Here is a 13,531-nt window from a genome sequence, read left to right on the forward strand (position 1 = left end):
TTCTCTACAGCCTGGAGCAAGTTTGGAACAGACACACATTTTTGTACTTGCACATATTCTTAGACGACCAATTATAGTTTATGGAGTAAAGTATTATAAGAGTTTCCGGGGAGAAACTTTAGGATATACTCGGTTTCAAGGTAAGCCATTATTGAAGAACACTTCAGAAGTCTTGCTTTGTATGGTGATACAGTTTAAAGCCATGTCCGTAAGCAGTCATTAATGGGGGAGGATGAGATGATGGCTCAGAAGTTAGAACAGTATCCAGTGGCATGGGTAAATAGGAAGCAAGGGACCTGGGCTCTTTTCACCTGAATGTTGGTGGTTTGGGTCTGTCTTTTTTCCAGGAGTTTATCTACCTTTGTTGTGGGAACAGAGTTTTTGTTGGAAAAGTCCGATTGCTCTTGGCTATACAAGGGGCCACTTCTCTGCTTTGGTTGCCATGGAAAATGATGGCTATGGTAACCGAGGTGCTGGTGCTAACCTGAACACGGACGATGATGTTACTATCACATTTTTGCCTCTGGTTGACAGTGAAAGGAAACTGCTTCATGTGCATTTTCTATCTGCTCAGGAGGTAAGCAGCATTTCAAGTTGATCTTACCTGTATTACCAGTTTAATTTCTGAGTGTGGTTGTAGTAATTGTCATTTTATGTAAATTGTGGTCATGTAGATTGAAATTTACCTTTTCAGAATTCATTATGGGGGGCTGGGGATTTAGCTCAGCGGCACAGCGCCTGCCTGGCAAGTGCAAGGTCATGAGTTCAATTCCTGCTACCGGAAACAAAACAAAACAAAACAAAACAAAAAACAACAGAATTAATGTATGAAAATCAGGCAGGGAACCTAAGGAGTAAAGTCCTTGCCCTCCACTGATGAGTGCTAAGAAAAAGCAAAGAGCCTAGAGAATTTGTGACTTCAGCAGAGTGATAGGGAAGGTGTTAAGGAGGGATATGAGTTTTGCAGTCTAGTAGTAGAGAATTCTAAGAACTCCCACAACAAGTGCAGCTAAGGGGATAGGTAAAGGAAGGCAGGCAGATGAGGTCAGAAGGGTTAAGCACAAAGCAGGGCTTGTAAGCTCTTTTAAAGCTCTTGATTGTACTGTGGGTGCCCACAGGCGCGTTCTTGAGCTCATATTGTAGCCCAGGCTGGTCTGGAACAGGAGAGGGTTGGCTTGCCTGGTTAAGGCTGTCCTTAGGTAGAGCTTATATAGACTAGGCAGGGAAAGTGGCGAGACTGTACAAAAGAATACTCTCTTAGAAAGCCCATATTCATATAAAATTATTGATCTTTTATTCAATATACTAGTAATCATAAACATTTGTAATCACAACATTGAGAAAAATAAGTCATAGACCATAACTTGTACAATTTACGCCTATACATAATTTACCAAGTAAACTTACCTTGTCATGTGTTTGAAGTTGTGACTTTCTTTTTCTGGCATTTTCTTTGCCAGGATCAGTTAGAACATTGGCTTCTTGCTATTCTATCGAATTACCTTCTAGGGTGTTCATTCTGCTATCCTTTTCTGAGAATTTTCCCATTGATGTTTTTAAAAATTGAATCTGAAAAACTGAGTTTTAATGATAAAACTGGTAGTCGGATGAAACCATGCTAGAAGTTTATTGCTTTGGCCTTTTCATTGTCAGTATCAGCCCTAGGTTGTTCCTATCCTCTGATCTGGTGTATTCTTTTTTTCTTCAAACTCCTCTCAAAGCTAGGTAATGAGGAACAGCAAGAGAAACTGCTCAGGGAGTGGCTAGATTGCTGCGTGACAGAAGGGGGAGTTCTAGTTGCCATGCAGAAAAGTTCTCGGAGGCGTAATCACCCCCTGGTCACACAGATGGTAGAAAAATGGCTTGACCGATACCGACAAATCCGGCCTTGCACATCCCTGTCTGATGGAGAGGAAGATGAAGATGATGAAGATGAATGAAGATCAGGAAGACCAAGGCATCAGAGCTATGATGATTTTCAAAGTTAGTGTGGTGCTCCAAGCAGAGTGTACAGTGTGAAATGAAACAAATCTGGTAGGATATGTCCAGATACCTTTCTGATCCACACCCAGTGGAGATTAATGCATCTGCTGCATGAGGAGACTGAGAACCTTGGTTGAACTACAGTTTGTAAAAAACAAAACAGAAACTAATTTTATTAAGACAACCCTTTTTCCTTTCAAATTGTAAATCTGTCTATAAATGTAACGCATGTGGTTGTGTGAGAAATTGTGTAATAGGAAAAGTTGTACCAGCATCTTCATATTACTGAGAAATTTTTTTGCAGCACGGGCACTTACAAAAAGCACATGGCAGACAGCCCTTACTACTTTGAGATGTTCTCTGGATTAGAACCTGGCATTCTACTTTCACCTCAAAAGATCAGTTATACATTAAAAGTCTCAGATTTGGAAACTTTGTACAAATTATCCACAGTTAAACATAAAATAAACTTTTATTTTAATTTAGTTCCTGTTGTGCCCTGTAAAATAAAATCAAACCTTTTAGGAAGAAACTACAAGAAAAGTTAATAGTTTTTTATTGAGTAAACTTCACATAGGCATATTATTTGTCCTTTTTTAGTTTTCTGATTTGCCCACTTTTGGTATTTAGATACTTATTTATTTGTTTGGAAAAATGCCCTTAAAGGGAGGGTTCTTGTTCCAGACTCTGGACAGTAGTCAATTGTATGTATTTATTCCCTGGATGGAAAGGGAACAGGCTCGCTTGTCACTGAATGGATTGTGTGAAATGTTTACTTGGAGTCCATCCAAAATGTTGTACTCCCAAATTGCCAGGCAGAGGGTGTTTGGATTGCTCCTGTCTTTTATCATCACAGGACCTCTGCTCTAAGCAAATGCTGTTAGAAGGGCATGCCTTTGCTTGGGCTGATTGGGAATACCAGTTCAGTACAGAATAAAGATTTTAAAAATGCAGTAAGATGATAAAATGCATTGTATGATGAATTTCTATGTAGTCCGAGATTTTTTTTTTTTTTTTTTTTTGCATGTTGGTGAATTGTGGCCATTCTTATTAAAAGTTAAAAGCATAATCTTAGGTAGAAAAACTTTTTACGAAGAGTATTATTTGACTACTTCAGGTATATATACATTCAGTAGTAGGCAAATTTCTGGTCTATCTCAGGAACACAAGATCAGTGTCCTGATAAGCACTTTGTAGACTATTGAAGTGGGAATGATCTTGCAAAGAAGCAAATACTATACATTTCAATTTGCTAAAAAGGCTGTGAAAACCTTTAAATATTTACTTTTTCTGTTTAGATGGTTTCAAAAAGTATGTAACCTCAAATTTGATGCTGGGATACTAAAAATAGAAAAATATCCATGAGATGTCATGTCTTCAAGGTCTTTCTCCTTTTCTGAATACTCAGTAAAAAGCATCTCTAGGATGAAAGGATCATTTTGGTGCATGCTAAAACTTGCAGGAAATAAGTTATTTTTACAATATGAGTCCATATAAATGAATTTTGGTATATTGTAATGGTAAATGTTATTCTAAGTGGTTTTTTTACAAATTGTATGGTTTGCATTTATTTTGGTCAATGAAGTTTTTATAAGGCCTCCATCCTGACTGCTTAATACAGCATCTGTAGTAACCATTCTCCTTGCATAGGAATAGTTCTTTAGGGGGCAGTGATCCTTTTCCAGTTGTTAAGCAAAATCTGCCCTCCCCAGTGAAGCCAAAGACAAAAGTTAGAGGAAGAAGTACTTGGTGTCTGGGGTCTACACTGTACTAAAACACTGTCCAGAGAATCACAGGTTCAGTACTCAGCATCATCCTGTGTGTAGTACAGTGAGTGTCCTTTCCCCAGTTCCCTCTTTATTTGTTTATGATCAGTGACTCTGACCACATACCATTTGATGGATACAGCATTCTTCCCTGTGGGAAAGAATTAAGATGCTTCCATTTCCTAGGCTCCAGACAGGAATGGAGCTTTAAGTGGTTTTCATAACAGACTGACTAGCTATTAAAGGCCAGAACTTTTGGTAAATCAGTGCTCTGTTAAGCTCTTGAACTATTAAACAGCCATAATTACTGTCCCAAGAAAGATTACAAAGTCCTTTTTCAAAGGTGTATGTAGCTAGGTGACAGACATGAATGTCTTCAGGACAGTAACACAGGAATTATGTGGATTGATCTATTTTTTTTTTTCCCTAGGGTGAAACCAGTGTGGTGGTTTCTGTTCTCATTTCTTCTTGAAGTCATCTATATACACACTTGTGTCCAAGGGACTGTGTCAGCAACTAAGATCCAGTTAAAACCCAGGCACACTGTAGATTTAGACTTACCGTTCTCTATTTCTGAGTCTTAGTTATCCTGTCTTAGATTTAACCAACAATGCAGACCTCCTTTTTATGCTTATTCATTGTGGTTGATAAGTGATTATAAGTGTAATCACTATCTGCTTCTTGGGCTGATAGCCCAATAACCCAACTTCCATGTTTCTCCATGTGGTTGTTTTAATGTGACTTTTCATGGCAGAGTTGGGATGGGGTTACCATTTGAAAATGAGTCAGGACACAAGGCCAGGCAGCCTAATGCTTTCTTTAAGACACTATTTTTTTTTTTTCAATGGGAAGGTAAGGATAAAGAAAGGCTCAGAGAGAGTTTGACTCTTGAAATTACCGGACTTTGTAATACTAATATTAAAAAGCTCTGCTATTTTAAAAGGAAGATCCATTAAGTGAATCTAAACTTCTCAATCAGAAAAACAACTAATGTTAATTATTTTGCAACACTTTGTGTAAATATAATTGTTAGGTTATTGGCAAAAACAAAAAAAAAAGTTAAGGCCTACTTCCCTTCCTACATTAATGGTTGAGCCAGATAACTTTGGATGGGGTAAATTAAAATCAAAATTCTAAAAGTTGACTTTGTTTCTGGAATTGACTTTGCTTTAATACATGGCTTCATCTTAAGGACGGCTTGGTCTGAGAACAATGGACTTGTATGAGAGGTCACAGCATCACTGTTAACAGATGAGGTAATTGTTAGCATTCTTGAGTCTGCTGATGAGAAGAGACAGAACCTTGGAGGAATGAGAGTTGGAAATTGGCTACTTGACAATGTAGTTGCCTTTAAACATCTCAAGTAGAGAACTTCTACACTGGTGAGATGTACTGGAATTTCAGAACAGAAATTTTAATTTCTTTTTATTGAAAACTGCACTGAACGCTAAATGTCCACCTTTACAATAAACAAATACAGTAACGGTAACTCACACTAAAACAAAACATAGTTCTGATAGCCATTATTTTTCTGTTTGGGACAGTTTAAAGTTTTTCTTTTGTCACAAAAACAGGAATGTACCTATACAAAGGCTCAAAATAGGCCATCTTTTTAAACAGAAAGGCAATGATTCACAAAAGACTATGAATAGAACATGTAACTAGTTGATACAAATCTAATAGGATTTGTTAAAATCAGTCACATCTAATAACACATCTGAAGTGTTTTTGTATAAAATATCACGTGAAGAAAAGAATTTATCAATGTCTAAAAAAGTGGGTTTGTTCATAGACAATCTGACAAGTTACCATAAAAAGTGTTTCCTGAGACATAAGGAAATGCAACATTATTCTTCTTGAACCCTTACAGTTCAAGACTTTCCACTCAATAAAATAGCTGAGGATCTGAAACTGAGAAAATATATTTGAGTACAAACAGCTTGTGAAACTTAATAATTTTTCTTTCACTTTTTTTGCATCACCAGAGGGTATTACTGAACTAACAACCAACTTGCGCGCTCAGTATGCAGTTCAGATGTGAGACACTTCTTTGTACAGGAGCCTGGACTCTTCACTCCTAGGAGTGCAGGTGTCTAACAGGCAGTTTTCTCCCCATTTTGTAGTAATTTAATCTTCCTACTAGTAAAAAGAGGTAACGAGCCCCTGTAGACCAAAGGGACTAGAGTCATAAGATGGGGATTTCCTCTTAACATTTTTTTATTTTGATGTTTGGAACTCTTGATGCAACATTCTAGAGCAAGTTGCTCAGACCTGCTGTGTCCAAGGGACTGATAAAGGAAAAAGCTCTATTTATTCTTTGTGATTTGATGCACAGATGAAAAACTTAACACACAATAACAGAAGTTGGTCGTTAATAAGTCACGTCCTAGTCTTTCAGCGCTTCTGGAAGCAGACATCTTCAACTGTCTAGCTCTTGTAGCTTTAACACTGCAACATCACGGATGTGTATGTCCAGGATCAGTTAAAAAGACTGTCAGAGACTTTTCTCTTAGTTCATCCATTTTGCACTGTCTCTTGGTCCCAAGTTTATGCAAATGATTACCTGTCAGTATTCTCTGCTATTGCTCATTGGGGTGCTCATGTTTTGTGGGTTGGTTGGGAGAGGGAGCTTGGGAAGGATGTGCCACCGTGGGGAGGTTGTGAGTCACTGGGATGCCTCCGGGGATAATCCCTTCCATGGCTGCAGGAAGTCCTCCCGGAGCCACACCTACAATGCCTGGTGGATACCTGAGAAACACACGGAAAAAGGGCCTTGTAAGTCCAGGACAACATCTGCTCTTGTTGCTTTCATTATTATGGGACAGTTTGTGGTCCTCTTTACCCACCGAAGTAAGGATCACACACTGGTGCTTAGTTCACTTAAAAACGTAATCACTAGGCCAGTAATTTTGTAGCTTTTAGATGAGAAACGATACCATATTTTGTTTGAAAAACATTTTGTAGAGAATAGGCCCCATGCTTGGACACTTAGGATTCCCCAACAGACTGCAGGAAGTAGTCTCAGAAAGTTAAATGTGCTGTTAAGCAGGTCAATCCTGTGGTGTATGCCTATAATTCCATTTGAGGGGCTGAGGAAGTTTTGAGTTGAGCCTGGGCAACGTAGCAAGACACTATGAAAATAAAATTTTTAAAAGTTTAGGGAGACAGCTCAGTAGTAAAGCACCTGCCTCGCATGTTCCAGGCTCCAGGTTCATTTTCCATTATCACCAAAAACAAAAAAAATACCCCAACTACTCCCTAGTGGGATGTGCTATTATTGATAGTGTCTTTGTAAGTTAGTATAGTAACTCACCAGAAAATAACAGAATCCAATCATGCTGGCACCTTGTTCTGAGAAAATGTGAGAAGTCTGTGGTGTATAAGCCTTTGCTACCCAAATTTACAAAGAATTCCTGGGCTGGTGGGTGGTGTGTTCTTTTGGAGGCAGCCTAGGAAAGGGGAACTGATATGCTGGCTGTTAGCTTATATTACACTGTAGGGACAATGTGAGGGGATGCTGTGTTAGCCACCTACGGAAAATACGATTCTAAGGCACAAAACTAATTCAATGTGCTTAAATGTACTTCTGATGGAGATGCTTCAGCATATTTTGTTTGCTAATTTATCAAACCCCTTTTATAACTGATGTAATGAGGATAGCATCTCCTGTTGAAGCTACCCTTCCCCAGATTCTAGTCAGAAATCTGGAGGACCTCCACATCTTTTGAGCGCCCCGCAGAGCCCATGTAACGTTCTGGAGGCTCTGTGAGTCTTGGACTACAGTGATGGTGAATGTCTTAAGCTGACTGCCCAAAATGCAACCCAAAACATTTACTGCAAAGTCCCAGCACTGAAATCAAACCTGAATACTGAGATTAAAACATACTAAGATTGTGGTGCTTATGAAGACAAGAATGAAATGTAAACAAATCGCCACACGGTCTGGTGCCAACAGCACAGCCCCTTAAGCCTTCACTACGTACACTATGCCCTTTCAGGCCCAGTGGTTCCTAGGGGGCACACAGCAATGTTTAGTGACACTTGGAGCTGTCGCAACACAGAGTGGGAGGTGCTTCAGGCATTAGCAGGTAGAGGCCAGGGATACTACTGACACCCCACAGTGTACTGGACAAGTTTCTACAAGAATGAACTGGGCCGCAATGGGAGTACTGTCAAGGATGGGAAACCGAGATTTGGGGCAAGCCGTACACTCCTCCTTGGACTCAAAAGCCACATCCACCTCTTCTCCTTCACGCATGGAAGAGCTATTTCCCTGTAGTCCAACAATAATAGGGGGTGGTGGGGAGGGGCCTTGGAAACTTCTACAAACGAACCTTTACCAGCCCGGTGTGGATACACCCCCAGTGTAGTCACACTTTTTACCCCAGCTGCCCACACTGCCATACGCAATCTCTGTGTGTGGATAGGGCATTGTTTCTACTTGATTTAAAAATTCTTCTGTCACAGTGTTTTCCTTCGATAAGAGTCAAGTTAGAAAGTACAATTACTAATAAAATTACTGACCTCATCTTTACCTTTTCTATAAGAAAGCCCCTCACTTTATAATGGCCTCCAAGGGAAACACAATTGCCAGCACTCTGGTCAGTCCAGTCTGGGTAATTACCCTGCAGGCTACTCAAGTCCGCTATCACAGCACTATCCCCTGATCCCAGCCCTCTTTAAGAAATTCTTGCTGAGGGGCTGGGGATTTAGCTCAGCGGCAAAGTGCCTGCCTGGCAAGCGCAAGGTCGTGAGTTCGGTTCCCGGTACCGGAGAAAAAATTAAAAAAAAAAAAAAAAAAAGAAATTCTTGCTGTATTTCTTAACTCTTAATTCTAAGCTGTTTCCCAAAAGTGTGTTCATCAAAATTGGGCAATGGAAAAAGTGTGAGGGAGGATAACGTATGCAATTCCCACTGAGAAGGCCGCTTTATCTTTGCTGTCCAGGTTAGATCCACTTCCCCCAGGTTTGGGCTTTTCTCCCCATGATCGCTAGCTGGAGAGAGAAAATCACTTCATCTTCTCACCTGTATGTGGCACCATTGAGCTCAGGATGAATTGCTTGCTGGTCTATTACTGACCAAGGAGCTGATGTGACGAAGAATTCCTTGTTGACACAGTTTCTTAAGCTTTCTGGGATGCGACCTAGAGTAAAAGTTAATTCATATGTACATTTTTAAGGTCACAGCAAGTTCAGTATTAAACTTGGTGAGGGGAAACAGAACAGAAATGAACCTCCTAACCCTAGGTCCACCCTTTGTAGTTTGTAAGACTTACATTGTCTGGGAGTAAAGGGAATTGGCTTCCTCTCAAATTTATTACAAAATTATATACACAGAGCCCAGCTCAGACAAAATTTAATTAACCTGACTTAATTTTTTGTACAGCTGCCTAGTCAGAGGTATAACCAGCAAGGCTAGTAGCCGCTCTGCTGTGTAGCCAAGACTTCTTTGAGCCAGCCAGATCAGCAGTGGGCTGGGGCGGGGGAGGGCTCACCTGTGATGGCTCGGCGGATCTCTGTGGCAGCTGCCTCCCTCATCTCCAGGGATGCTTGTTCACTGTACCAGGCTGTGTGGGGAGTACAGATGAGATTTGGTGCGTCTTTCAATGGACCCTGAGCAAAGCTAGGTAAATGGAAACAAACTCAGTAAATTGCGAAGAGGTTAATACAACTGCTGCACCACTCAAAAAGAACTCTTGGCTATCTGAATGGATAAAAGAAGTATTATTCTGTGTCATAGCTCATTAGGGTTGGGGATTTTAGAACCCAACCATAAAGGAAAGGAAAAGTCAATTGTACTGCAAGCTGCCTTCCTCTAACAAGAACTATGATTCTGGGGTGTAGAGGAAGCCTGTCTATCTACAGATCAGACCACCACCATGACATTTTTGTCTTTCCTGTCTCTTAATCTTCAGGGACCGTCTGATCACTTTATAATTAAAGAGAATACTGCAGTCTTTAGAACAGCAGAGACTAGACATCATCCCCAGAATTTCCTACCCAGGGATTCGTCTGGGAAAATGCTACCACACGTTCAGAGGTCAGTTTACAATCGGGCCCTACACCCTGGTAGGAGATGAGCCGCACACCCACCTAAAGGGCTCAGATTCGTGCACGTCAAGGGCTGCCCCTCGTATCCTGCCCTCTTTGAGGGCCTGGGCTAAGGCTTTCTCATCCACCAGGCCGCCTCGGGCTGCATTCACTAGGAATGCTCCTTGCCTCATCTGTGAAAGGAAAGAGAAGCTGGTTATACCATGCAGCTGCAGCAGGAGATTCTGGAACCACGGCTTTAAGAGGAAAGCTGCAAACTAGGAATTCTGTTGGTCCGTGGTATGTTTGGTAGAAGGGGATGGGAAGTCTTGGTGGTATCTGGGAGGGGAGGTGGAAGGCCGGACCTGCCTGCTTCCCTCAGTAAGGGATCTGGCCCAGGACTCTCTGCTGCTCTGTGTCCACGAACCATTTGCATTTCTCTTGTGGCCACCAGAGGTGCTCTCCTTGGAAGGAAGCTTCTAGGGCAGTGGTGGTGAACCTTGGGGATGCAAGCCACAGCAGGCACGCAGAGCCCTCCCTCAGTATGTGAGCCTTGTCCCCACAGCATCGCCCCCACAGCTGAGTGCTAACAGCACACACAGGAGTACTGTTGGCTCTTTGTGATGACTAAGTGGGTTTTTGTTTGCAGTCTGGGCACTTGGTCTCTAAAAGATCTGCCGTCAGTGTTACAGGGTTTGAGGACAACTATTTTCAAATCACCTGCTTTATAGTAAAGTCATTGATGAGGTGGTGGTTATGTTCATTGAGATTGCAGTGCAAGGAGACACAGTCACTCTGATACAGCAAATCCTGGAGGGTGTAGACCCTCTGCACGCCCAGGGATCGCTCTATGCCATCCTGCAAGTAGGGGTCATAAAATATGACGCTGAATCCAAAGGCCTTGGCTCGAACAGCAACCGCCTGCCCTGTGCGACCTGTGCAGAGACAAAATGTCTACATGAGTGAGGCTTCCTATAGGTGCCCTGTGCGTTGCTGCTGCTTGCCCCTACCCTGCCGTCCTGGCACGTCCTAAAGTGGGCCCGAGGTCACCAGCCCAGCTGGCAGCTGCTGACAGAATAATCAGGCGCAAGTAGAATGGTGCCCAAGGCCAGCGCATGCCCTCTGCCCAGGTCACACGCCAAAATGGGCCTGGGTGTCCTAGGTGAGGACCATAGTGTGTGCTTATATTTGCTACAGTGGGAACATTTGTTTTTAAACTTAGGGATATTTTTCAAACCTCTACTCAGCTAGAATGTTCTAATGAGCCTCTTGTGCCCCTCCCCAGCTCTCCCAGGATTCTCACATTCCTGTTTATGTGCCCTAGTTTTTTGTTCACATAGCAGGCCTCTCAAAATAAGCAGCATTGCTTTATTATGTTGGTATCTGACAGGGAATGTTCCCCAACACAATTAACACTGGGTTTCCTCCTGCTGGGGTGCAGTGTTCCAGAGTGTCGTGGCTGTGCAGCACGAGCACATACTGGCTGTGTAACGTGGCTCTGGCCAAGAGGCAGGGCATGCACCTGTTGCTCCACAACCAGCTCTAGCATGCAGACAGGGATGCCACAAGTTATAATGAACATCACTGAACGGGACAAGAAGGTGCTCTCGACTCCATTTGCACCCATCCACTTGACAGGGCCTTCTGCTTCCCAGAGCACTTTGGAGCTTGAACACAAAGTAGCTAAGTGATGCTTGTTGGGGTTCAGTTGGGGAGATCATGAACTAAATCCTTACCCAAAACCCTAGTTCAAATGTGCAGGCAGGGAGAAAGGAACAAGGGGAGACACACGCTTTCAAGCAAGAAGATGGTGTTTGAGGGGCAACTTGCTGGTAAATGCCCTGTTCCCTGACAGCTAGATCTAACTGGACAAGACTGAAACAATGCTATGGTCTGCAGGCAAAGGTTTAAAGAGGCTATTCTGACCAAGAGGACAGCTACAACGCAATCAGTGGGCCAGTATACACCAGGTCACCCCACCACTGGGATGTAGCAGACCTGGGACGAGCCACAAACCTGGTACTAGGGCAGCAGAACAAGCAGAATTAGTCATGGGAGGAAACAGAAGTTTGGTAGCTGCTGGGCTGGAAGATTTGTCTTGGACACATTAGTGGTACTCTGGTTCATAAGATTAATTCTTTCCACAATTTTGGTGGCAAACCAAATTGGACAAGAAGGGAATCAAATTCAATGCTTAGGTGCACTGCTGACCCTGTGGGGTAATTTGATTTGGTTCTGAGCTAGCTTGGTTTGTGACCGAAGTCATGGAAAGAATTGGGGTTGTGAACTGAGGTCCTGGCATACATGAAACGTGGGATTAGGGACTCATGGTGTGGCTGCTGGGAGTCCATTTTCAACAGGGTAAATGCCTCCTTCACCCAGGCCGGGTGCTTCACCCACGCTCTGGACTTCTGACAACTCAGACCTGAGACTGACCCCTCCTCTGCACATCAGGGAGCGGGTAGAGAGGCAGCCCACAGTGAAAGGTCAGACTGAACACAGCTGTGAAGGGGCCTGGCCACTCATTCTCCGTGGGTTTTGTGTTTGTTTTTTCCTTTTTCAAATGCTTACCTTTTCACTGCCTTCCACCTTACCATGAGATTTTGTGACTGAAAACCTAATACGAAACAGTCTTGAAGAAGAGAACCCAAGTGTCTAGGCCTTTTATCTGTAAAATTTTTTAAAGCATCAGTACCACTGGTTACCTTTCTCTTCCACTTCTTTAGGAAGCCCTCTGGCAGAGAAAACAGCCCATCACCAGCGGGGCACCAGCAGAGGGTGCTGCAGCACATGCACATGCTGCATCTGCATTTCATCAAACCATAAAAAACAGGATGAGGTCCTAGTAAAATGGCTTTAAAGACTAGCTTTCCGGGCCTGGGGTTTACAGCTCAGTGGTAAAGTGCTTCCCCCTAACGTGCAAAGACCCTGGGTTCAATCTCCAGCAGTGGAAAAAAAACAGGGTGAGCTGGGAGGGGCTTCCCCAATTCATTATCCCAAAGTACAAAAAAAAAAAAAAAAAAAAATACAAAAAAAAAAAAAAAAATGTACCTTTGGGGGGGGAAAAAAAAATCAATGGCCACGCAATGCCTGCCTGGTTAGCGCAAGGTCTTGAGTCTGATTCCCAGTGCAAAACAAAACAAAACAAAACAAAACAAAACACAACACCAAACAAAAACCAAACAGCAATATATGTGCGCTCATGTTTATAGCAGCGCAACTTGTCACAGCTAAATCTTGGAAACAACCCAAATGCCCATTAACTGAGGAATCAATAAAAAAGATGTGGTATTTTTGTACAATGAAATACTACTCAGCTATAAAGAAAGATAAACTTGAGGCTTTTGTAGGTAAATGGATGCAACTTGAAACCATTCTCATAAGTGAAACAAAGCAGACATGCATGTGTAAACATGGTATTGTCTCCCTAGTGTAAGAATATGAAAAAGTAAATAAAACCCAAAAGGTACAATAGATTTTGTGAAAGGGAAAGAAACTCCTCAAAAGGAAAGAAGAACTGGGATAAGGGAGAGGAGAAAAGAAAGGGGGGAGAAATTGTACACACACACATACACACACACACACACACACACACACACATACAGGATACCTTCATTAACTGCATTGCTGATGTCTATTGGTTTATTGACAGGAACACTCAATGCTTAAATTTTTTTGACCAGTTTTGCATGCTTTTATATCTGGTAATCTGAGCAATTAATTTGAAGAGAACAATATGCAATATAACAACCA

At 42.1% G+C, this 13,531-nt stretch overlaps 2 protein-coding genes across 7 annotated transcripts in view; one reads left to right on the plus strand and one right to left on the minus strand.

Moving 5' to 3' along the window:
* Positions 1–4,893, plus strand: part of Zranb1 (zinc finger, RAN-binding domain containing 1) — a 57,333-nt gene extending 52,440 nt beyond the window's left edge. For 2 of the 3 annotated variants that reach the window (XM_005401989.2, XM_013503034.1), the window contains exons 8-10: positions 11–140; positions 348–577; positions 1,722–4,893. In XM_005401989.2, the coding sequence (XP_005402046.1) occupies positions 11–140; positions 348–577; positions 1,722–1,940 (579 nt within the window). In that variant the 3' untranslated portion in view covers positions 1,941–4,893. The remainder of the gene's footprint in view (positions 1–10; positions 141–347; positions 578–1,721) is intronic. The other variant, XM_005401990.2, reaches the window with a different exon arrangement.
* Positions 4,894–5,157: 264 nt separating this feature from the next.
* Positions 5,158–13,531, minus strand: part of Ctbp2 (C-terminal binding protein 2) — a 159,755-nt gene continuing 151,381 nt past the window's right edge. For all 4 annotated transcript variants that reach the window (XM_013503033.1, XM_005401986.2, XM_005401984.2 and 1 more), the window contains 5 exons: positions 10,499–10,713; positions 9,842–9,972; positions 9,244–9,371; positions 8,775–8,892; positions 5,158–6,497 (listed from right to left, as the gene is read on the minus strand). In XM_013503033.1, the coding sequence (XP_013358487.1) occupies positions 6,329–6,497; positions 8,775–8,892; positions 9,244–9,371; positions 9,842–9,972; positions 10,499–10,713 (761 nt within the window). In that variant the 3' untranslated portion in view covers positions 5,158–6,328. The remainder of the gene's footprint in view (positions 6,498–8,774; positions 8,893–9,243; positions 9,372–9,841; positions 9,973–10,498; positions 10,714–13,531) is intronic.

The sequence above is a fragment of the Chinchilla lanigera genome, unplaced genomic scaffold (genome assembly GCF_000276665.1).
Source record: "Chinchilla lanigera isolate Chin_1 unplaced genomic scaffold, ChiLan1.0 scaffold00076, whole genome shotgun sequence".
Classification (NCBI taxonomy): domain Eukaryota; kingdom Metazoa; phylum Chordata; class Mammalia; order Rodentia; family Chinchillidae; genus Chinchilla; species Chinchilla lanigera.